The sequence below is a fragment of the Wolffia australiana genome, chromosome 3, assembly GCF_029677425.1.
Source record: "Wolffia australiana isolate 7733 chromosome 3, ASM2967742v1".
In the NCBI taxonomy this organism is placed as follows: domain Eukaryota; kingdom Viridiplantae; phylum Streptophyta; class Magnoliopsida; order Alismatales; family Araceae; genus Wolffia; species Wolffia australiana.
Window position 1 is genome coordinate 7,394,861 of NC_135837.1, and position 24,174 is coordinate 7,419,034.

Sequence of the window (24,174 nt, forward strand, 5' to 3'; positions counted from 1 at the left end):
AATAAGAATAAGAGATGAAGAAAAAAGTATTAAAATAACAAGAGGAGAAATAGAAAATGAAGAAGAAAAGAAGGAAAGAAAAAGAAAAGAAAAATAAAAGAAGAGGTGGGATGTCTGGCGAACGGTGAGAGAGAGAGAGAGAAGGGGGTAGGGGAGGGGGAGGGACGGCCAAAGGGGGAAGAGAGGGGTTGTGTGGCGGGGTGGAAACGTGAAACATGAAAGGTGAACGGTGGGAGAAAATAAAAATTACGTCTAAGATCTGTTCCTAGTGGCGATGACACATACTCATTTACTAGACAGAATTGTTATACGAATATTGGTTTATTAATTTTATCGTTTAAACTCAAATCAACAATCACCTAATTTGAATTTATCAGTCATCGTCAGCCGCCCACCATAAGTTCATCGATATCAATGAACTTGACGTGATGGTCGACCAGTTAAGAACGCTAATTGATGGCAATCAGATGTTAATTTCCTCGTCAGAATATAGACCAATATCAGTGTCAACCGTAAATTCATCTAGATCGATGGCTTTGACACGATGGATGATCAGTTAAGATCCCTAGTTGAGAGCAATCAGACATCAAATAACCTGTCAGAAACAAGTATATGACAGTTGACGTTGACCAAAATCAACGTCAACCTTCAAAGCTGACCCGTCATCGTCAACCGTTCATCAGCCTAAATTAATTACCATTGATGACGTTGACGTTGACGTTGACGCGATGGTTGACTTGTTAAGAACCCTAGTTGAGATCCGAGAGAAATTCAGACGGCAATTACCGTTGTCAGAATCGAGTCAATGCCGAGTTCTTCTCTGGAATTGTGCAGTATCAGATTGAAATTTACCGTCTGGGTTGCGTTGAATGATCTTAAAACGTCGTTCAAGGAAGGAATTTAACGTATTAGACGGTCGAGCAGTTGAAATCCCCCCCGGATTTCCTCAACCCGAGTCTGATTTCCGGCGAAGAAGATCCCGCCGGCCATGAATTCCGCCCTCAATCGCTTGAACGCGCTCGCCACGTTGGCCTTGATGACCTTGGGGGTCCTTTGCGGCGCCGCATCGTTCCTCGATGTCTTCAATTCGCCCTCAGTTCGTGCCAACGTCGAGGTGACCCTGCCTTTTTCAATTGAAATTTTTGGTCTTTGTGTTTGCATCATGTTCATTGTCGATTTCATGTGATTTATCCATATAGAACAGTTTTATTTTTCGGTTTCTGGGTGTTTGGAACAATTTGCGATCACAAACTGTATTTTGTACCGGTGAAACCTAATTAAACAACAGAGGGGGTTCCTCTCCTGCCACTGCTGTCTAACTGATCAACGATGGTCGTAATTTTCTCTCCGTTTATGTGTTTCTGGAATTATTTCTGCTTCTTAGAAGTGATTGTCCCTATGATCATGAAATATGATCGATAGACTTAACGTTAAAATTATGGGTTAGTGATTTGTGCGATGAACGCATCGTAATTATGAAACAAACCGAAGTTATTATTTCTTCTTCTTAGAAGTGATTTTCCCTATGATCATGAAATATGATCGATAGACTTCACGTTAAAATTATGGGTTAATTATTTGTGAGATGAGCGCATCGTAATTATGTAACAACCCCCTAAATTGGGGCTCAGGAGGGAGAGGGAAAAATGCGTTGTGGGTTTCTCTTCTCTTCTTTTGATAATGTTTTTTTTAATTCATCTTTGTACACTCTTTTTGAAGGGGAATGACTTTGAATGATCTCTGAAAAATGGACAATTTTGATACGAAAAAGTAAATTGCCGCACAGACCACGACTCAGGAAGAAACAAAATGATGGAAGTTTTCCCAGGGTTCCTGTTGTGTTTTGTTTGCCAGTTTATTTATCATTAGGGTTTCTGATGGAAACAGTTATTTCCATCTATTTTGCGAAGTGTGGAAGAAATGTTTCTATTATAGGGCATTATGTCAACTGCAGAATGTGTTTTATTTTTATCGGCATTAATTGGATTGATCTTCTTCGCTGTTGTTTCATCAATCTTCAGCGCCCTAAAAATATCTGAATATCTCAGGTGGTGAAAGTTATTCGATTCCGAAGGCAGTTGACTGGAAATGAAGAGGTTAGCTTCTACTAATATGGTTCAATATCTGTTTGCCATGTTTTTTCAAGTAAACTACTCATGTCTCGATTTATTTATTGATTTCCAAACTTGAAATGCTTTCAGCCTGGCGGACTCACGAAAAGTTTCTTGATTTCATATTTTGTTGAAAAAAATGGATCCTAGAATTGTCAAATTAGATAATAAGTTATCTGATAAGAAGTTAAGTAAGATTTATCAGGGTAAGCAGCTTACGCATGAGGGGAATGTGGTGACACTTGCCACTTAGAAGCTGATGGATATAAATAATACCGTGCGCAGTAAGGTTGTTGCAAGAGGTATTTTTTAAGAATTGCTCCCTGCAAACATGGCAGGAACTGGAGTAGCCAGAAGGCCCAGTCCCAACTGCCAGGAGACGGAGATTTGATCTGGATCTCTGGGTTTCTCTCTTGCTCTATCTGAGCTACTCTGTTCTGGATCGCTTAAGCATTTTTTGTGAACTATCTGAACTGTTCCGTTATTCAGTTTCTTTTTCTGGTCATTGTTGTCTTGCTCCATTTCAACGTACTTTCTTCTCATATAGTTTATACTTTTATCATTATCCTTCCCTGAAATTCAATACATAACTTTGGTTTTAATTCTCTTTATCCTGGACTTTCATAAAATACCTTTAAAATTAAAATACTGCAATGTTATGAAAATATATAGAAAAAACTCAATTCTATGAACAACTTCTCTTCATCTCATTGCAACAAATCATCAAGTATATAAATTCACGCCCTTTAGAACTACTTTGAGGGGTTACATGGTAACCAAGGCCCTTTAGATACCCAAAGACTCTGATAGCTACAAAATTAACAGCACTAATCCTATCCCACTGAAGAATGTACTGAGATGATACTTTTTGGTCGTTGGATGTTGAAGCATGGAACTCATTCTGGGTTAGTCCCCAAGATCCAGAATATGATGTGGAGAGAGAAAGATGTCATCATGAAACGCTCCCTTAGAGATTGAACTTGAAGAAAATGGATCTGATCCAATATCTCCAAGAATACCCAGAAATAGCAGTAATCTTCATGAAAGTGGGTTTAAGAAAGGAAAAACATCAGTGAGAGAAGAAGTACATGGATAATTGAGTAGGAGAGTGATACACCACGGTATTGAACTGGTAAAAGAAATTCCGCAAATTGAACTTACAGATTAGCCTCACTTATGCTCAGTATCTTGCAAGAATACCCCACGTCGTCTTCAAGCTTCACTCCCCCAACAACTCTGGAAAGACCCCTTGCCGAATGCAGCTCCCGGCTCCTCCAGAATCCCCACTCAAGAAAGCCCAAATCCTCCGTACCCCTTCTGGTTCCCGTCACCTTTATTTATACCTCCTCCTTTATTTCCTTCCTAGACTAACTTTCAAGAAACAGTTAGTTATTTGACCAGCTCACCTACAGCTGGCCAACTAACTTTCTGCCCACTCCTCTTTCTCCTTTTGTATACTCTTATAGGTACCGTATCAGAGAGTAAACTAAGACTAGTCAGACTGGGATCAGGAGGATCTCCCAAACTCCAGGCTCCGGTCACTGCAGCAACTGAATCTAAGAACAATTCTGTCCTCCATTGTCGCCTCTCTCTAATTTATAGGGTTTGAGTCCTGTCTATCTTTTCTTTTCCTGTGCTGCTTGAGTCAGCACAATGAACTTTGTGTGCTTCTTCATTATCATGTATATTTGGAGAAGATTGTATCATATTATTCAGGAATGGATGTTGAAATCCATAGATTATAATATTGTCTTTTGTCTATTATGACTTCTGATAATGAAAGAAATTTGGGACAAAGTACACTAATTTCTCCCTAAAACATCAGAAGGAGGCCAAGATCTGTGAATTGGTGTTTAGATTTATGACGTTGGCCCCCAGGATGATGAAAAGAATAGAATATGCTCGGGAAGTCGAGTAGATTCGGCATGAAATTGATCAGTAAAGGAAGATGAACGTTCTTATATTCTTAAGGAGTTTTCGTATTGATAATGGAAGTGCCTGAATCCAATATTTTAAAGAGGAAGTGGATCTGTGTCTGTGATAAGTTATTTAAAAGAAAGTGTTGTCAATGATTCAAGAAAAGGAAGGTCCCAAGGGATCAATATGTGGGATTGCACATGCATGAAACCCTCTTTGAAGGCAACCTTCACAGTAAAAGGAGCAAGATTCACTTTCAAATTTCGGGATTGATGGGTGGCCAGTGCGCTGGAGGTCAGAGCAGCTGGGACCGTTTTTGAGCAGAGGAAATGAATGTCCAGAGCGGACGTCCATCCAAAGAGCTTTCCATCTTCTTTCTTCCTAGACTCTGAGAATCAATTACTATTGGGAATTTGGTATAATCCCAAATAAATCTAGAAAATGAGTTCTTGAAAAATAAATATGCACAAGGAGAAATCGTCGATTACTGATAATAAGACAGAAAGGGAATCTCTTGAATCTGTATCACCTTCTCAATCTCTCCAGCCCAATGCAGCCTCCCCCCCCTTAGATGCCTTCCGCTCCACAAGACCAGTCTATTGACTGATTCCGCTTCTCTTCCTGGGTGGCTTCCTTTCATAGAATCAAAAACTCTCCTCCCGCCACCTGCTTTTTTCTTTTATAAGTAACCCAGGGTATCGTGGTAGAATTCTTAGACATTTTGGTTTTTGATTTGGAATTGAGAATAACAGTTTAGTCATCTTGAATTATATCGAGATCTTGATACAAGAATAGTATATCAGTCAGCCAGAAGAAAGCTGACTAGCTGAGATTGGGGGAGGAAAGAGTCATTCTGCAAAAATAATTCGTGAAAAAAATTAGAGTACTATGGTCACTTCTTAGTGTGATAATGTGGAGTCTAGGAGTTGTACAGAACTGCGAGGGAGTCTCATACCAGAGGAATATGGTGAATTCTGGCATGTTTATTGAAAGCAAATGAGTCTTGCCAGTGATACATGTTTGGAACTTACAAAAACGATACTCCTAGATCCGGCCAAGCCATCTAAGTACCACTGTACAGTACATAAACCAGTAAAGCCTTTGCAAGACTCCAAGACTTCACCAATAAAGGCTTACACCAAAACCCTCATCCAGTTCTCATGATGATGATGGACATCATCCAGATCTTGCTAGGAGAGGATACATGTCAGAATACTCGTCATCAAGGAGATCAGATAGCAGGCGGGATAGAATTCTCTAATAAAAAGGAGAAATGTGTCCTGCATTTGCATCAATTTTCAAGCTTTCAACAATACTACAGTTCCCAACCAATTCTCGATCCCTGTGGTTGATTGTCTACTCGAGGAGCTACATGCCATATCCATATTTTCAAAGTTGTATTTTAAACTCAGGATACCATCAGATCCTGATGCTTGAGCAGACAGGGTCCAGAACCCACTTATCAAAGAGAAGCTGGGTAAGATGTTAGTTTCACTTGTGATGTTGTCCCTGTGCATTATTATGCGCAGATATCTTCAGTGAGGGTCTCTGTGAACTGTTGCACGTTTTTGTTTGCAAGCCAGGAATGGGGCTTTTGGGACTGCACAGCATTGGGCTATTTGTGCTTTTATCCCACCCATTAATCAACCCTAGGAGGGTTAATGGACACCTCTCTTTATAAATATCTATCTGAAGGAAACAAGAAGATCAAGGAAGTTTTTCATGATGGATTCCCATGATTCATTTTCTCTTTTCTGCTATAACTCGATCGTTTTAAAATATTTAATTTAAATATTTTTCCTCTTCTCACTGAATCCCTTGTTATGCTTCTTCCTCGTTATGTTGTACCTCCATAGAATATCCTGTAAAAGTAATTAGTATCTACTCAGGTTCATAATGACTCAATTTTTTTATTTTTTTACAGGTCAATTTGACATTAAATATGTCTGTCGATTTACAGTCTGCATTTACTTGGAACACTAAGCAGGTAAGCACATTATTGGGGATGACCAGTCATCTTATGCTTTGGGTCATGTGGTCTTGTTTCCTGATTACTACAGCAGTCTCATTCAGCACCCTCACCTTTCTTATCATTCTCTCTTTTTGTAGGTTTTTGTGTTTATCGCGGCAGAATATGAAACAGAAAAAAATTCTCTGAATCAGGTACTTAGCTTGTTTCCATGTTTACCTTTCTCTTATTTGTATTAAGCCATTTTATCATATATTTGTTTCTGTCACCTGTTTTGGTAGTCTAGATTTCTTTACATCTCAATAGTTGTGTATTTTTTCTCATAAACTATTTACTTATGGCCACAATATTTTGTGGGAATAATAATATTACTCTATACCCCAAGGGTATCAGCTTTTTCCTCCATTAGGGGCATTTAATTCATTTATTGATTTCGCTTAGGTTGTTTCCTTTCTCTTCAAATACTTGTAACCCTCCCTGTCGGAGGGGAGTCAAGAATCAAGGTAAGATTTGTCACTTCGCTTAGTGACTCTATCTAATCCATCTAAGTCCTATCCCCACGACCGTTTAGTGATCACCTCACCAGATCTTCAGTCTGCTTCCCTCCAACCTGATCCTTTAACCTGCCGATCGGTTGACTCCTATTCTTGATGATCCCTGCCTGTGTGTTTGTCAACCCTTCACTGCATCTTCAGGCAGCTCATTTTTCGATCGATCCATGCCTCCTACCATTTCTCCTATCGATCCATGACTCTATCATTTTCAATTCATTTTCGATTGAACATCTACCCATTCCGTCTATCCCCTTCCCCCACACGAACGTACATCAATCAATTTATCAAATTATTAAACAACTAGTGTAATTCTATGATCAAACTTATTTTTTGAAAACCATTCTCTATATTCAAAGGTTTTCTCAACTTAATTTATTAAATATTTATCTTGCTCAGGTCATTGCATTTTGAAAATTTGTGACCCCTGATGGAATCTGATTCATCATCTGCTTGCAACAACAGCCAAATTCCACTTCTGTATATTAGAACCAAGTCAAGGCTAGTTCATCCAGATTGAGTGCAATAAGATTCATTTTATTTTTTTAAGAAAGTGAATGGAGGCGAAAGAAACATTCCACGCTCTTAAGCCAAGATTCTGGTTGATAACCTCCAAATATAGGCAGATCCCCTCGTTTAAAATGAGATTCTGCCTCAAAACTTCTGTCTTGATTAATTTGCGGTACTATTGGTCGTTGAGCCTCCAAATCCGCTTCTACATTGACCGGATTGGCAGATATTGGTGCCTTGTTCTTCATGCTTGCCGATATCGCCGCCACTTCTTGCATCAAGTGATTTAAAACATTGGTCAATCTCTTCTGATCAGCTGCAAATCGAATTGCTAGATCTTCAATTCTAGATTCTAGGTCAGACATGTTACTCTGAGGATATTCTAGCTCTGATACCAAAATGATAGGATCTCCGTAACAATAGAAAATGGGAATACCACAAACTCAATCCGTGACCAATATTCAAACCCAACTCAACGATGACTCAATGTAAGAAGCAATATACGGTCTATAAATCTTGGTCAATAGCGACGAATGAAATGAACAAGTAGAACTGAAATTGGAAAGAAGGATCAGGTAGAGATGCCAGCCGGATCAGACATAGCCCTCTTCCCTCAAGCTGGAGAATTTCCCTTCTGGCCGCAGCGCCAACGGTTTCTTGAGTATTTTCCACGATGCCTCGATGAGTCTCCTCCTCCTATATTTATATCTTTCTGACCTAGTCTTTAGTTTGACGACGCATGTGCTGCTCCCGTGGCACGTGAAGAGTCCAGTAGCTTATTTCCAGTGCATGGTGATTTCCAGTGCATGTCTCTTAGTTCTCTGATAGGTCTGAATGGGGACCCTATCAGTAGCTTATTTCCGGTGCATGGTGATTGAACCCAATATAGCTCTCAGGTGCCACAGGAGTGTACACTCTGGGATGTTGCCCGAGTCAACTTTCTTTCTTACAAACTAAAGCCTCAGTGTCTTCAAAGTGGAGCTTGTTTTCTCAGTTGAATAATTGAGCTCAATTGGGCTCAAATCCAGGTTGCTATCTCTTTAAAGGTGATAGACCCTATCACTACAACTGTATCCATAATCCACTGAGTTATTAATGGGGAGTTGGTAAAAGTCAATTTCTTTCCATAGCACCTGAAGCTCATCGGCATATGCCAGGCAGTCCAATGCTCCTGCATAAACCTTACAGATCTGTTAAGGTCTGCAATGTGTGACTCTTCTTCACAGATAAAATAACACTTCTTACAGCATCTTATACATCTTTGCATCAAAATTCATATAATGCTGTCTCAGATCAGAATGCATAGGATCTAATAACTAAGAAAATAAGATGCATCTCGACAGCAGCACTTCTGAAATGATTTATCAAATTTTGAAGGTGTGAGTTCAGTAATATGATAAAGTTGTTCCCTTTGCCTGGATGTCAACTGCACATATTTTCATCTCCAATATAGATTGTGCCCTGTAATTGTGTTGCGAGGAGCGATGACAGGAAGGGGAGTATACCACTTTTTCCCGAGATGAAATTGGCCACAATGACCAGAGCTCATCTCCAAAGTTGCCTATTCTCTAGCCATACTAGTGTGTGATCAAGGGACTTAAAATAAAATAAAGTTAGTAAAAAAAAAAGGAAAATTGGAAATAGGAACGTCCACGCCTGAGAATAAGTCGTAGATTCAAGAATAAAGTTGAGCAGGAGCTCGGTCTGAAAGTTAAGGGCGTAGTCCCAAGAAAGACTCCAAAATTTCATATCGACGAAGAGCTTCCATCAATCTCCCTGTCAAGGTGTCAAATGACTTTGATTTTATTGGGAGACTCTTTTTTTATACATTACAAGACTAAGACATCATTCTTCAATGGAAAATCATTCTCCAACATTTACCAACTGATTGGGAGACTTCAACAGAACACGAGTCTTGTCATGAGCTCCATCATTACAGTCTCCCAATAAGAGCAGTCTCCATTGTCTCCCAATCAGTTGGGAGGTTGCAGAGAGAATGTCCTGCTGACAAGCAACTTTGTAGCTGTCAGGGAAGTTAGTGATAGGATCCTCGAGAGGATCCTCAACCTATCTAGGGGTAGTTTCGTCATACTAGCCCACAGGGGCATTTCAGTCATTTGACTATTATGTATTCCCTTTAAATAGGGATGCCCTCCCTTTAGGAGGGCAGCCAAGAAGTTAGAAGAAAGAAGTACTCTTGTCTCCCCTCTCCATGTCTAGGTCTGTCCTCCCTCTACAATCCCCGTCCTTGTGATCGTCTCTACCTCACCGTATCTTCAGGCGGCTCGTCCTCGGCAGATCCCTACCCCCTCTGCTCGGCCTCCTCTCTGATCCTTCCCGTTTCACCGCTCTACCCCGGGAATTTCTACCTTGCCTCGTCCTCTACCCTCCTTCCGATACGAGCCTAGATCAAGGTTCGTATCAGCTAGCAGAGGTCAGCTTGCTCTGATACCACGCTTATGAGACACATGAGCATCTTCTATGTCCCAGACAGAAAGAATAAAGAAGACTGAGTGCTCCTTCGGGCACTGGCAGGGAGGAGCCGACATGGAGATAAAAAGAAAGAACAATACTTCTATTACATTAAACGAGCGTAGATATACATGTGGTACAACAGCCATTTAATCGCTAGTCTTGACTAAGTTTTACGTAGCATGTGAGCGTCATGTGTTTCGTCATAGCAAATGTATTTTTATTTTGATCCATTCATCTATTCATGTTATTTTTTTTTGTAGATTTGTCCATAATCTACTACCTTTCCATCAAATTCATCTGCTAATCTTTCACCCCAATTCATTTATTTTTCTATCCGTCAGATTTCCCTTTGGGATTACATAATACCTACCAAAGATGAGGCAAGATTCGAGAAGAAGGTCAAGAGCAAGTACCTACTTATTGATCAGGTGCACTCCTTTATATGACTTTGAAATGGTCATTTCCATAGTGAATGCCACGTGGCATATAGTTGACTTGTATTATATCCCATAACCATAATCATTTTTTTTAATTTACAGGGAAGTAATCTACGGGGCAAAAGAGTTGACCTTGTACTCCACTGGCACGCCATGCCTATCACGGGCAGGATGATTCTGGGGAATATTGCTGTCTCAAGCTTTCAGCTGCCAAATGCTTACACGTAAGTTCTTGCTTACTACAGAGATAGAGAGAGAAAGAATGAGTCTCAGATTTTTCAGCTGTTGAAAATTTTATGGAATTTAGCATGGATTTTTTTATGATCTTGGTTGAGAAATGATAGGGATATAACATGAATTGAGAGAGAATGTGAGATAGAGAGAGAAAGGGAGGGAGAGATTTTGTTACCGTCAGAGATGAAACAGGAAAGAGTAGAAGAGATGAGAGAGAGAGAGCTTGTTTATGTTATGACCTAGGCCTAGGTATAGGCAAGATTGGAAGAGATAGAGATAAGAGGGGAGAGATAGAGATGAAGCTTGGACTGAGAGATGATATATATAGAGAGAGGGTTTGTATATGTTATGGGTTACGCCTAGATATAAGTAAGACTAGAAAAGAAAGAGAGAGAGAGATAGAAAGAGAGCTTGTTCTGAGAGATAATAGAGAGAGAGAGATTGTGTTTGTATATGTTACGGGCTAGGCCTAGATAGAGGTAAGACTGGAAGAGAATGAGAAAGAGAGAGAGAGATTGTAAGGGAGCTTGGGCTGAGAGATGAGAAAGAGAGATTGTATATGTTATCGCTGGGGTCCAGATAGAGGTAATGCTGGAAGAGAGAGAGATAAAGATTAATTTTATGCTCTCAAGCAAAGGCATAACTAACCCCAGAAAATAGAGTTTTATGTTGTCGTCTGTGATATGAAAGAGTTAGCTGTAGAAGAGAGAGAAATAGCGATGGAAATAGAGAGAGATAGATAGATAGATAGATAGATAGATAGAGAGAGAGATGTCACAACAAGCCCTTGTCCTGGAAGCTGTTGATACAATCAGCAAACATCTGAGGAATGGTCTTGAAACTGTCAAATCCAAGAGCTTGAAGCTTTGTGGTGTCCATGATGTGGGGAATGTCATCTCCTGTTCGGTCGTCGCTTCTGCCATCACCATTCAACCAAAAGTCAGCCTCACAAGGCATATGAGGCTAGAGAGAGAAAGCTTGACATCATGAGAATTTAGTGTGAGATGTGAGAGTATGAGAGAGAGATAAGATCTGGATGCTGCACATGACCGGCAAGAAGGAAGAGGGAGACGAGATCGAGATGGAGAAGAAGAGATGATATCTGAGAGAGAGAGAGAGAGATTAGTTTAAGGTGAAATGGGATGAAAGAAAGAGAAGAGATGATATCGAAGAGAGTAAGATGTTGGTTTAAGGTGAAGAAGGATGAGAGAGAGAAGAGGTGATATCTAAGAGAGAGAGATATTGGTTTAAGGTGAAGAAAGATGAGAGAGAGAGGAGATGATATCTACGGGAGAGATACATTGGTTTAAGGTGAAGAAGGATGAGAGAGAGAGAGGAGATGATATCTAAGAGAGAGAGAGATTGGTTTAAGGTGAAGCAGGATGAGAGAGAGAGAAGAGATGATATCTAAGCGAGAGATTGGTTTACGGTAAAGAGGGATGAAAGAGAGAGAAGAGATGATATCTAAGAGAGAGATTGGTTTACGGTAAAGAGGGATGAGAAAGAGAGAGAATAGATGATATCTACTGGGAGAGAGAATAGTTTAAGGTGAAGAGGGATGAGAGAGAGAGAGATTAGATGATATCTACTGGGAGAGAGAATAGTTTAAGGTGAAGAGGGATGAGAGAGAGAGAAGAGATGATATCTAAAAGAAAGAGATATTGGTTTAAGGTGAAGAGGGATGAGAAAGAGAAGAGATGACATCTAAGATAGAGAGATATTGGTGTAAGGTGAAGAGGGATGAGAGAGAGAGAAGAGATGATATCTAAGAGATAGATATTGGTGTAAGGTGAAGAGGGATGAGAGAGAGAGAGAAGAGATGATATATAAGAGAGATAGATATTGGTTTAAGGTGAAGAGGGATGAGAGAGAGAGAGACAAAGGCAGGGATTGGTTTAAGATTAAGAGGGATGTGAAAGAGAAGAGATGATATCTAAGAGAGAGAGAGGGACAGAGATTGGTTTAAGGTGAAAAGGGATGAGAGAGAGACAGAGACAAAGGTTGGTTTAAGATGAAGATGGATATGAGAGAGAGAGAAGAGATGATATCTAAGAGAGAGAGAGAGAGGGACAGAGATTAGTTTAAGGTGAAGAGAGATGAGAGAGAGAGAGACAGAGATTGGTTTAAGATGAAGAAGGATATGAGAGAAAGAAGAGATGATATCTAAGAGAGAGAGAGGGACAGAGATTGGTTTCAGGTGACGAGGGATGAGAGAAGAGATGATAGCTGAGAGAGAGAGATAGGGAGAGAGATTGAATTAAGTTGAAGAGGGATTAGAGAGAGAGAGAGGAAAACAATGTGATGTCCATAAGAGGAGATAATGGTTTGGGTGAACGGGTTAAGGGAGAGAAATAGAGAAGGTGATGGACGAGAGAGGGAAAAGAGGAAATGCAATAGAGAAATAGTGCCCGGAGATGAAGGGGAGAAGAGAGAGAAATAGAGAAGGTGATGGACGAGAGAGGGAAAAGAGGAAATGCAATAGAGAAATAGTGCCCGGAGATGAAGGGGAGAAGAGAGAGAAATAGAGAAGGTGAGAGGATGAGATAGAGATAAGACTGGTATAGTGACGAGAGGAAAACGTGGGTGAGAGAATGGTTTGTGGCAAAAGGAGAAGAGAAAAATAGAGAAGGTGACCGGACGAGAGGATAAGAGAGAGGTAAGTCTGATAGGGTGATATCAAGAGATTGTGGGGGGCAGATAATTAGGTGAGACGAAGGGATTGAGAAAATAAAAGAAGAAATAAGAGTGAGAAAGTACGAAGCTGTAGAAAGTGAGAGAATGAAGGATATGAGATGCAAGGAAATAGAGAGAGGGACAGATAATTGGGTGAGATGAAAGGATTGATAAAACAAGACAAGAGAGAGAAAGTAAGAAGGTGCGGAAAGTGAGGGAATGAATGACATGAGACAGATAATTCGGTGAGATGAAAGGAATGAGAAAACAAGTCAAGAAGAAATAAGAGAGAAAGTAAGAAGAACGTGCGGAAAGTGAGAGAAGAATGACACGAGATGAAAGGAAAGAGAGAGATTGAGACAGATCATGGGCTAAGATGAAGAGGACGAGAAGTATTAAGAGAGAGAAAGTATGAAGAAGGTGCGGAAAGTGAGAGAATGAATGACACCAGATGAAAGGAAAGAGAGAGAGAGAGTACGAGAGATAATTGGGTGAGATGAAAGGATTAAGAAAACAAGACTAGAAGAATTAAGAGAGAGAGAGAGAGAAAATAAGAAGCTGCGGAAAGTGAGAGAATGAAGGATACGAGGTGAAAGGAAATAGAGAGAGGGACAGATAATTGGGTGAGATGAAAGGATTGATAAAGCAAGACAAGAAGGAATAAGAGTGAGCAAGTAAGAAGGTGCGGAACGTGAGAGAATGAATGACACAAGATGAAAGGAAAGAGAGAGAGAGGGGGACAGATAATTGGCTAAGATGAAGAGGACGACAAGAAATAAGAGAGAGAAAGTAGGAAGAAGCTGCGGAGAGTAAGAAAATGAATTATACGAGATGAAAGGAGAGAGACAAAGACAGACAGAGAAAGTGAGACAGATAATTGGCCAAGATGAAGAGGACGAGAAGAAATAAGAGAGACAAAGTAAGAAGAAGGCGCGGAAAGTGCGAGAGTCAATAACGCGGGATGAGAGGAAAGAGAGAGAGACACAGAGAGAGAATGAGACAGATAATTGGCCAAGATGAAGGGACGAGAAGAAATAAGAGAGACAAAGTAAGAAGAAGGCGCGGAAAATGAGAGAGTCAATAACGCGGGCTGAGAAGAAAGAGAGAGAGACAGAGACAGACAGAGAGAGAATGAGACAGATGATTGACCAAGATGAAGGGGACGAGAAGAAATGAAAGAGAGAAAGTAAGAAGAAGGTGCGGAAAGTGAGAGAGTCAATAACACGCGATGAGAGAAAAGAGAGAGAGAGAGAGACAGAAAATTGGCCAAGATGAAGGGGACGAGTAGAAATAAGAGAGAGAAAGTAAGACGAAGATGCGGAAAGTGAGAGAATAAATGACACGAGATGAAAGGAAAGATGTATATATATAGCGAGAGAGAGAGACAGATAACTGGGTGAGATGATGACCCTTCAGAAAGTGAGAATGAATGACATGTGATGAAAGGAGAGAGAGAGAGAGAGAGATTGAGACAGATAACTGGGTGAGCTGATGAAGATGCAGAAAGTGAGAATAAATGGCATGAGAGAGAGAGAGAGAGAGAGAGAGAGAAGAGAGATATTGAGACAGATAACCGGGTGAGATGATGAAGATGCAGAAAGTGAGAATAAATGGCATGAGATGAAAGGAGAGAGAGAGAGAGAGAGAAGAGAGATATTGAGACAGATAACCGGGTGAGATGATGAAGATGCAGAAAGTGAGAATAAATGGCATGAGATGAAAGGAGAGAGAGAGAGAGAGAGAGAGAGAGAGAGAGAGAGATATAGAGAGAGAGGAGGGGGTGAGAAGGGGAAGAAGGAGAGAGGGAGAATAAATGGCGTGAGAGGAAGGGAGAGAGAGAGAGAGAGAGAGAGAGAGAGAGAGAGAAGAGAGATATTGAGACAGATAACCGGGTGAGATGATGAAGATGCAGAAAGTGAGAATAAATGGCATGAGATGAAAGGAGATAGAGAGAGAGAGAGAGAAAAAGAGAGAGAGAGAGAGAGAGAGAGAGAGAGAGAGAGAGAGAGAGAGAGAGAGAGACTGAGCTTGGTGGGTATGGGTAAGGAGGGGTGGTGCCTCCGTAGAACGTCGACGATGTCCTCCCAGCGAGCTACGTCACCGGAGCAAACGAGCCTGCCCGCGGCAGCGGCGCTCTCCATCGCTAGCAAATGAGCCGTCGCGACGTCCTCAACGTGGACGAATCCGATCGTCGCCTTCGGGTACGACTTGATCTCACCTTTTCATCTCCAACGTCAGGGATGATCTCCATCTCTATCTTCATATCTATGACTATCTCTATCTCTATCTTTATCTCCATATTTCACTCTTATCTCTATTCTATCTCTTTTTTATTACAATCTAAACCTAAATCATTTATCTATCTCTTTCTCCCTCTAGATCATATTAAGACAGTTGAAACAGAAAGTTGGTAAGGAAAAGAGAAACAAATAGAGAGAGAGTGTGTGAGAGAGGGATGAAGAGAGAGAAAGCAAGAGATATAGAGTGAGAGTATGTGAGAAGGAGAGAGCAAGAGAGGGAGGAAGAGAGAGACAGAAAGAAATAAAGAGAAAGGAGAGGGGTAGAGAGCGAGAGAGGTAGGAAGAGAAAGAAAGAAAGATAAACAGAGAGTAAGGAAGAGAGAAAAAGAAAGGGATAAAGAAAGGAAAAAGGACAGAAAGAGATAAAAAGAGAGATAGAATGTGAGTGAGGGAGAAAGAAAGAGATAAAGAGTGAGAGAGGGGAAGAGAGAGAGAGAGAGAGATAAAGAGAGCGATTGAGAGTGAGATACTGAGGAAGACAGTAAAAGAAAGAGATAAAGAGAGAAAGAGAGATACAGAGTGAGAGAGGGAGGAAGAGAGATATAGAGTGGGAGAGTGAGGAAGAGAGATATAGAGAGAGAGAGAGAGGGAGGGAGGGAGGAAGAGAGAGAATGAAAGAGATAAAGAGAGGGTGTGTGGAAGAGAGAGAAAGAAAGCGAGTAAAGAGAGACAATAATTAAGAGAGAGCTGGGATGCGGGAGAAGAGAGATGAGAGAGGGAGAGAGAGACCTTTGAGAAGACCGAGAAGCAAGAGGATGGTGCTCGTAGGCCGAGGAGAGAGAAGAGGGCCGACGATGAAAGAGGGATTGACCACAACAAGATCAACTCCGCACTCCGCCGCCAACCTCCAAGCTTCTCTCTCCGCAAGAGTTTTCGCCACTGCGTACCACATCTGAGGGCCAACCATCGTGCTATGGGTAAATCTAGAGATAGAAAGAGAAAGAAAGCTAGAGAGAGAAATCAAGATATAGACAAAAGAAAGAGATATTACAGGCTCTTAGCAGAAAGAAAGCTGGAGATTGAAAGAAAGAGAAAGCACGAGATAGAGAGAAGAAGCTAGAGATAGTGTTGACTCTGAGGGGAGAGAACACTAAGGTTGGAAAGAGAGAAAAATCAAGACAAACAGAGAGGAAGATAGAGATAGAGTTGACTCTGAGGAGAGAGAAAGCTAGGAATGGAAAGTGTGAGAAAGCAAGACAAACAGAGAGGAAGCTAGAGACAGGGCTGACTCTCACGAGATAGAAACCCAGAAATTTAAAGACAAAGAAAGTAATATAGAGAAGAAGCTAGTGATAGTGCTGTCTAAGTTGAGAGAAAGATAGAGAGGGAAAGAAAGAGAATGTATGAGATAGAGAGAGGAAGTTATAGAAGGAAATGTATAGAAGGAACGAAAAGGAAAGTATGAGACAGAGAGAAGCTAGAGATAGTGTTGACTCAGAGGAGAGAGAACGTTAGGAATGGAAAGAGCGACACAGCTCGATATAGAGAGACGAAGCTTGAGATGATGCTAGTTCTGAGGAGAAAGAAAGCTAGATATAGAAAGAGAGGAAGCTAGAGAGAGTGCCGGCAGTGAAGAGAAAGAAAACTAGAGATTAAGAGAGCAAAAGAAGAGATAGAGAGATGAAGCTAGAGATAGAGTTAACTCGAGAGACAGAAAGCTAGAGATGGAGAGAGTCAACGAAAGAGAAATCTAGCGATAGCTATGGCTCTGAGGAGAAATAAAACTACAAGTGGAAAGAGAGAAAGAGATAGAGAGATGATGCTCGAGAAAGAGCTGGCTCTGAGGATTGAGAAATTTGGAGATGGAAAAGAGAGAAAACAAGAACAAACGCTTCTCAAGCCAGCGAAAGCTAGAGACAGAAAGATAGGGAAAACTAGAGCAAGCACGGCCTCTCAAGAGAAAAAAGTTAGAGAGATATGTGTGAGTTAGAAAGAGCGAGAAACCTAGAGAGAGAGAGCCCTGACTCTCATGGCAGAAGAACCAAGGAATGAGATGAAATAGAAAGATAGGAATGGAAAGAGAGACAAAGAGAAAGCTAGAGCAAAACAGTTGAGAGAGATATCTAGAGATGGAAAGAGAGAGAAAGAGAAGCCCAGAGATAGAAAGAGATATTAATGTAGAAATAGAGAGAGAAGGAGAAGGTTTATGTACGTGGTGGCGTTTGCAGTAGGCGAGATCGCTCCAGTGAGACTCGTTGAGAGAGAAAATAGTGGGGGCGTCGTCACGATAGCGGATGGCTGAGCAGGATGAGGTGAGCACGACGCGCTTGACGGAGCTTGCCATGGCAGCGGCGGTGATAACGTTGACAACGCCATTAACAGTGGCCTCGATCAGCTCCGACTGTAGAGAGAGAGAGAGAGAGAGAGAGAGAGAGAGAGAGATAGAGAGAGAGAGAAGAAACGCCAATAAGCAAGTAGATTGGTTGATTATTAGAACTATTGGGTTGTTTTGTGTAGTTGTAGCTGTTTTTAGGGTTTGTCTGCCTTTGATGGTTGATGAAACCCTAAGAACAAATTGAGCCGGTATTTATACCATTTTCCCCCTCTGCAAGTAGATTAGTTAACTCGGATTGACAAATAAGAGAAAGTTAAAGGGGTGGTGGAAGATTAGGGTTGTGGAAATACCTGGTATCATGTTGATGCCTAATTTGATTTCCACTAAGAAATAAAAAATTTGGCATGAAAGTTAAAGAGGTGGTGGAAGATTAGGGTTTCGGAAATAGCTGGTATCATGTTGATGCCTAATTTGATTTCCACTAAGAAATAAAAATTTTGGCATGAAAGTTAAAGAGGTGGTGGAAGATTAGGGTTTCGGAAATAGCTGGTATCATGTTGATGCCTAATTTGATTTCCACTAAGAAATAAAATGTATGACATGAAAGTTAAAGGGGGTGTTGGAAGATTAGGGTTACGGAAATGCCTGGTGTCATGTTGCTGACTTAATTTGCGTTCCACTAAGAAATAAAAAGTATGACATGAAATTTAAAGTGGGTGGTGGAAGATTAGGGTTGCGGAAATAGCTGGTACCGTGTTGATGCCTAATTTGATTTACACTAAGAAATAAAAAAGTATGACATGAAAATGTGAGGGGTGGAGAAATATTTGGATCACAGAAACATATGGTAGCCTGTGGACGCCTAAATTTATGTTCCACTAATACATAAAAGTATCAAAAGAAAGTTTGAGGGGTGGAGAAGGATTTGGGTTTCAAAATTTAGATGGAGATGACAGGAAGAATTCCCTGAGAACAAGTTGGTGGGTAAATTTTAACTTGTTGAAATAAATGAATGTTTGAAATGATTGTTAGGGAGTGGAGAAAGATTTTGTTTTCAGAATTTATGTGGAGATGAGAAGAATAACCGCCAGATAGCAAGCTGATTTGTTAGTTTATTTTTACTCAATACATGGAAGGATTTGTGTTGCAGAATTTACTAGAGACCAGAAAAATTCACGTAACAAGTTGACCGGCTGATTGAAATTCACGTAAGAAATGAAGTTAAGAGGGGTGGAGACATTCATGTTGCAGAATTTACGCAAGAAATCCCCTGATAGCCAGTTGATCGGTTAATGTATGTTCACAAAACGAATGAAAGTCTGAAATGAAAGTTGGAGACGGAGACAGAAGGAAAAAAAATGCAATAAGAGAGAGAGAGAGAGAGAGAGAGAGAGAGAGAGAGAGAGAGTGTGTGTGAGAGAGAGAGAGAGATAGAGACGGAGAAAGGGCAAGACACATAGGGAGGAAAAAAGGAAGATGGAGAAAGGGCAAGATACATAGGGAGGAAAAAAGGAAGATGGAGAAAGGGAGAGGGAGAAATAGATAGAGATAGAAAGAGAGAGAGAAAGAGAAAGAGAGAGGGAGGAGGGGAGTGGGGGAAGGACAAAGAAAAAGGGAGAGAGAGGGAGAAAGAGAGATAGAGAGAAGGGGAGAAAGAGAAAGAGAGAGAAAGAGAGGCGGAGAGAGAGAGAGAGAAGGGGAGAAAGAGACAGAGAGAGAGGCGGAGAAAGAGAGAAGGGGAGAAAGAGAAAGAGAGAGAAAAAGAGGGGGAGAAAGGGAGAGAGAGGGGGAGAAAGAGAAAGAGAGAGAAAGAGAGATAGAGAAGGGGAGAAAGAGAAAGAGAGAGAAAGAGAGGGGGAGAAAGGGAGAGAGGGGGGGCAAAGAGAAAGAGAGAGACGGGGAGAAAGAGAGATAGAGAGAAGGGGACAAAGAGAAAGAGAGAGAAAGCGAGAGGGGGGAAAGAAAGAGAGAAAGAGAGAAAGAAAGAAGGGGAGAAAGAGAAAGAGAGAGAAGGGGAGAAAGAGATATAGAGAGAAAGGGAGAAAGAGAAAGAGAGGGGAGAAAGGAGAGAGAGAAGGGGAGAGAGAGAAAGAGAGATAGAGAGAAAGGAAGAAAGAGAAAGAGGGAGAAAGAGAGGGGGAGAGAGAGAAGGGGAGAAAGAGAAAGAGGGAGAAAGAGAGGGGAAGAAAGGGAGAGAGAGGGGGGGAGAAAGAGAAAGAGAGAGAGAAAGAGAGGGGAAAAAAGGGAGAGAGAGGGGGGGGAGAAAGAGAGGGGAAGAAAGGGAGAGAGAGAGAGAGGGGGAGAGAGAGAGAAAGAGAGAGGGAGAAAGAGAAAAAGAAAGATATATATATATAGAGAGAGAGAGAGAGAACGAGAAAGAGTTAGAGAGAGAGAGAGCGATAGGGAGAGATGAAAGAAGAGAGAGTTTACTTGAACGTCGCCGGAGATGATGACGGGGCCGGCGGCGTGGAAGACACCGGCGGCGCCGGCAAACGCAGCGGCGAAGCTGGCGGGAACGCTGAGATCAGATTTCAAGAGCTTCAGCCTCTCCGCTGCGCCGGGTAGGCGACGGAGGAACCCCACCTTATCCGAGTCCTCTAAGGAAACCCAAAGAAGAATATGAACAAGGGAGATCCAATCATTATGTTTATGATGATGATGATGATGACTGAAATGACGATGATGATGATCCTGATGATGTTAGCGGCGCCGACGACGATGATTATGGTGGTGTTGATCCAGGAGATGGAAATGATGATGCTAGTGGTGGTGATGATGATAAAATTTAGAGTGAAGATGATGATTTTAGTGATGATGATGATGGTTGTAGTGATTAAAGTTAAGAGTAAAGATGATGATGATGAAATTTAGAGTGAAGATGATGGTGGTTGGGATGATGATGATGAAAGTTACAGCGAAGATTATGATGGTAGCGATGATGATGATGGTGAAAGTTCGAGTGAAGATGAAATGGTGATGGAAATGATGATGACGAAAAGAAAGATTATGATGATTGTGGTGACGAAGACGAAAATGATGGTGGTGATGACCGTGGCGACGGAAACGATGATGGTGGTGATGATCGTGGCGACGGAAACGATGATGGTAGTGATGATCATGATGAAAGCTCGAGTGAAGATGAAATGGTGACGGTAGTGATGATGAAATAATGACAGTAGTGATGATGAAATGATGGTAGTGATAATGATGATGCGAGTTAGAGTGAAGATGATGACGGTAGTGATGATAAAATGATGGTAGAGATGATGATGAGAGGTAGAGTGAAGGTGACGACGGTAGTGATGATGAAATGATAATGGTAGTGATGATGTCAAAAAGGACGGTGATGATGATGATAATAGTGATGTAAACAGTGACGAAGACGATGGTGATGCTGGTGATGATCCCAGTTAACGAAATGAAGACGGTAGCGATAATGATGACGATAATGTTATTCTTGGAGATGTAAATAGTGAATCAGTGATGGTGATGGTTGTGAAGATAAAAAACGATGATCTTGATGATTGAACTTATGACGGTGACGGTGCTGGGGATGGTGAGATAGACTGTCATCATCATCGTGATGAGAGAAATGGAGAACGTGGTGGTGATGATGTATGTTATGATGATGATGATGAAACGGATGAGAAATGAACTTGATAGTGATAAGCATAATGATGAAGACACCTTTGAGGGAAATAATGATGGTGGTTTTAGTACTCATGACGATGATACTGATGATGACGATACTTATGAGTTCATTATTGTTCATGTCATCCTTTAGACACTGACAAAATTGAAGATGGTGTGGGCGGTGATGACAATGATAATGATGATGACGATGATGACAATGATGATGATGATGATTATGGCTTGCCTGGGTTTCGGACTGTTGCGCGAACGGCGTGGCCCTTTTCCAGTAGCTTCTTCACCAAGTGGCTGCCGATGAAACCCGTGCCGCCGGTGACGCAGAACTCGGGCATCTTTGTTTCTATTCTTCTGCAGTCAGCTAGAGAGATGCATAGATAGATAGAGAGGGTTGAGTGAGAGAGAAGCGAAGAGTGAGAGTAATGTGCAAAGTTATCAAAAAAGGGAGGAAAGAGAGAGAAGAAAGTCATTCGCGGTTCATGACATGCCAACCCAACTCAGGAAGATCATCACTGCTACCTGAACTATAGTTCATGAAAGGTGGATGACATTCACAATCATTGTGGAATTCCACTGCGAGACTTGTCGCTCTCTCTCTCTCTCTCTTGTCGCTCTCTCTCTCTCTCTCTCTCTCTCCCTCTCTCTCTCTCTCTCTCTCTCTCTCTCTCTCTCTCTCTCTCTCTCTCTCTCTCTCTCTCTCTCTCTCTCTCTCTCTCTCTCTCTCTCTCTCTCTCTCTCTCTCTCTCTCTCTCTCTCTCTCTCTTTCTCTCTATATATCCCTCTCTCTCGTTCTCTCTCTCTCTCTCTATCTATCTATCTATCTATATATCTATCTATCTATCTCTATCTATATATCTATCTATCTCTCTCTCCCTCTATCTCTATCTATCTATCTATCTCTATCTATATATCTATCTATCTCTCTCTCCCTCTATCTCTATCTATCTATCTATCTATCTCCATCCATCCTACTGTCTCTTTATCTATCAGTCTCTCTCTATCCATCTATATATCTATCTATCTCTATCTATATATCTATCTATCTCTCTCTCCCTCTATCTCTATCTATCTATCTATCTCCGTCCATCCCACTGTCTCTTTATCTATCAGTCTCTCTCTATCCATCTATCTGTCTCTCTATCTATCAATCTCGCTATCCATCTCACTGTCTCTCTTTCTATCAATCTATCTATCCATCTCACTGTCTCTCTCGCTATCCATCTCACTGTCTCTCTTTCTATCAATCTATCTATCCATCTCACTGTCTCTCTCTCTATCCATCTCACTGTCTTTCTATTTATCAACCTGATCTATCCATCTCACTGTCTCTCTATCTATCAATCTATCTATCCATCTCACTGTCTCTCTCTCTATCCATCTCACTGTCTTTCTATTTATCAGCCTGATCTATCCATCTCACTGTCTCTCTATCTATCAATCTATCTATCCATCTCTCTGTCTCTCTATCCATCTCACTATCTGTCTATCTATCAATTTATCTCTCTATCTATCTATCCATCTCTCTCTGTCTCTCTCTATCTATTTATCAGTCTATCTCTCTATCTATCTATCTCTGTCTCTGTCTATCTATTTATCAATCTATCTCCCTCTATCAGTCTCTCTCTCTATATCTAACTTTCTCGTCCTATTCTTATCTTTAACCGATTTCATGCAGTTGAACCTCCGCTCTCCTTCTTCTCTCTCTTTTCTCTGTCTCCCCATCTTTTTAAAAATAAAATTTATTTTGATATTAACGTGAAAATACATTTTTTGAGACGGCGTATGGACAACAACCAACTGCATGATAAATCTTTTTATGTCTGATTTTGTGATGTAGAAAATTGAAGGTTTCGGTAATAATCATTGTGTTGATGACCAATGAACTTGGCCAATGCTCTTTCATGTAATTGGGATAGCCGTAGCAAGTGAATATTTTCTGCAGACCCCGTGTTCCCAATGTATTTAAATTCAGTTCATGTCTTCCAATCTTCCATTGCATTGTTGTATGATAATTTCGCTTGAGTATGCTGGAGTTTCTTCTTACGCAGGCGCTTCTTATTGTTGTGTGTAAATATTTCTTCTGTTTGGATGATGTTGTCGTGTTTCCTTTTCTGGAAGTTCCTGCATTTAGTGAGTAACATTGCGAAGCTCATTCAATTTATACTATGAAACTCTATAAATCATTCAATCACAATAAGAGATGAGTGATTAATCATAATTATTTATGTGTAATTGAAATTATGAGATGTTGAGATGAGAGGAATTATAAGAAATGGTACTACATTATATCAAGTTTAGTTTCCCACATGAAATCTGATGGTGCCATCACCCTGCTATTTCTTTGATTTCCATAATCCTTGTGATTTGAAGACACCGCTGGAGACCAATCATAACCGCTATGGGAAAACCTGTGACCTGGATTTCTGATGCAGGACGACTAGGGGAGAGACGACTAGGGAGATGGGTATGACAATGATGGTGGAAAAGGCAGGACGGGTTTGGGTAGAGGGATAAAACAGACCACAAAAATTCACACGATCGGCTTCGAAAACTTAAATCCGGTGAAATACTAGTGGTGCAGTCCCTTTCCGTGTCGAGGACGGGAGTATTGTCTTCAACAACCACGATGAAATCAAAGCTCCAAATTCAATAAATCCGAATTCATGTCGCTAAAAAATATCACGAGTAAACCTAATCCACGAGTTGTTAAGATTCCAAGAAAATCAAGAAACAAATCCGACGGCGGTGGATGAATTCTCGCGGAGCACTGGACGAAAAACACTCGACACCAAAGAGTTCAGGTGTACCTCGGCACCGGAGTGTGTGAAGAGGATGTGGGTAATTCTGATTGTGGCAAGGCTCGGCGTTCCGGGTGTTGTATGGCCCACTGGACAAAATAATTGGGAGTTCCGGGCGTTGAGCGGCCCTGGCGATGAGCGTGGCGGACGTGAGGTGAATGCAGATAGATGGCAGACAAGGCTGCTCGACGCGTCGTTGGCGGGATGATTGACGTGCGCTTCGACAGGGTGTCGCGAATCCACTTGCGCGGGCGGTCGGTGATGACGTCGGGGGCG

The 24,174-nt window shown here is 41.2% G+C and overlaps 2 protein-coding genes across 2 annotated transcripts; one reads left to right on the top strand and one right to left on the bottom strand.

The window, feature by feature from the left end:
• Positions 1–775: 775 nt before the first annotated feature.
• On the top strand, positions 776–10,308 carry LOC144700822 (signal peptidase complex subunit 3A-like). Its single transcript, XM_078572371.1, has 6 exons — positions 776–1,114; positions 2,049–2,096; positions 5,953–6,015; positions 6,138–6,191; positions 9,875–9,961; positions 10,073–10,308. The coding sequence occupies exons 1-6, from the start codon at positions 989–991 to the stop codon at positions 10,196–10,198; spliced, it is 504 nt and encodes a 167-aa protein (XP_078428497.1). The 5' UTR covers positions 776–988; the 3' UTR covers positions 10,199–10,308.
• A 551-nt stretch (positions 10,309–10,859) lies between these two features.
• On the bottom strand, positions 10,860–21,570 carry LOC144700821 (tetraketide alpha-pyrone reductase 2-like). Its single transcript, XM_078572370.1, has 6 exons — positions 21,330–21,570; positions 19,883–20,049; positions 17,330–17,518; positions 15,907–16,069; positions 14,906–15,095; positions 10,860–11,120 (listed from the first exon to the last, which is right to left on the bottom strand). The coding sequence occupies exons 1-6, from the start codon at positions 21,568–21,570 to the stop codon at positions 10,979–10,981; spliced, it is 1,092 nt and encodes a 363-aa protein (XP_078428496.1). The 3' UTR covers positions 10,860–10,978.
• Between the last annotated feature and the right edge of the window lie 2,604 nt (positions 21,571–24,174).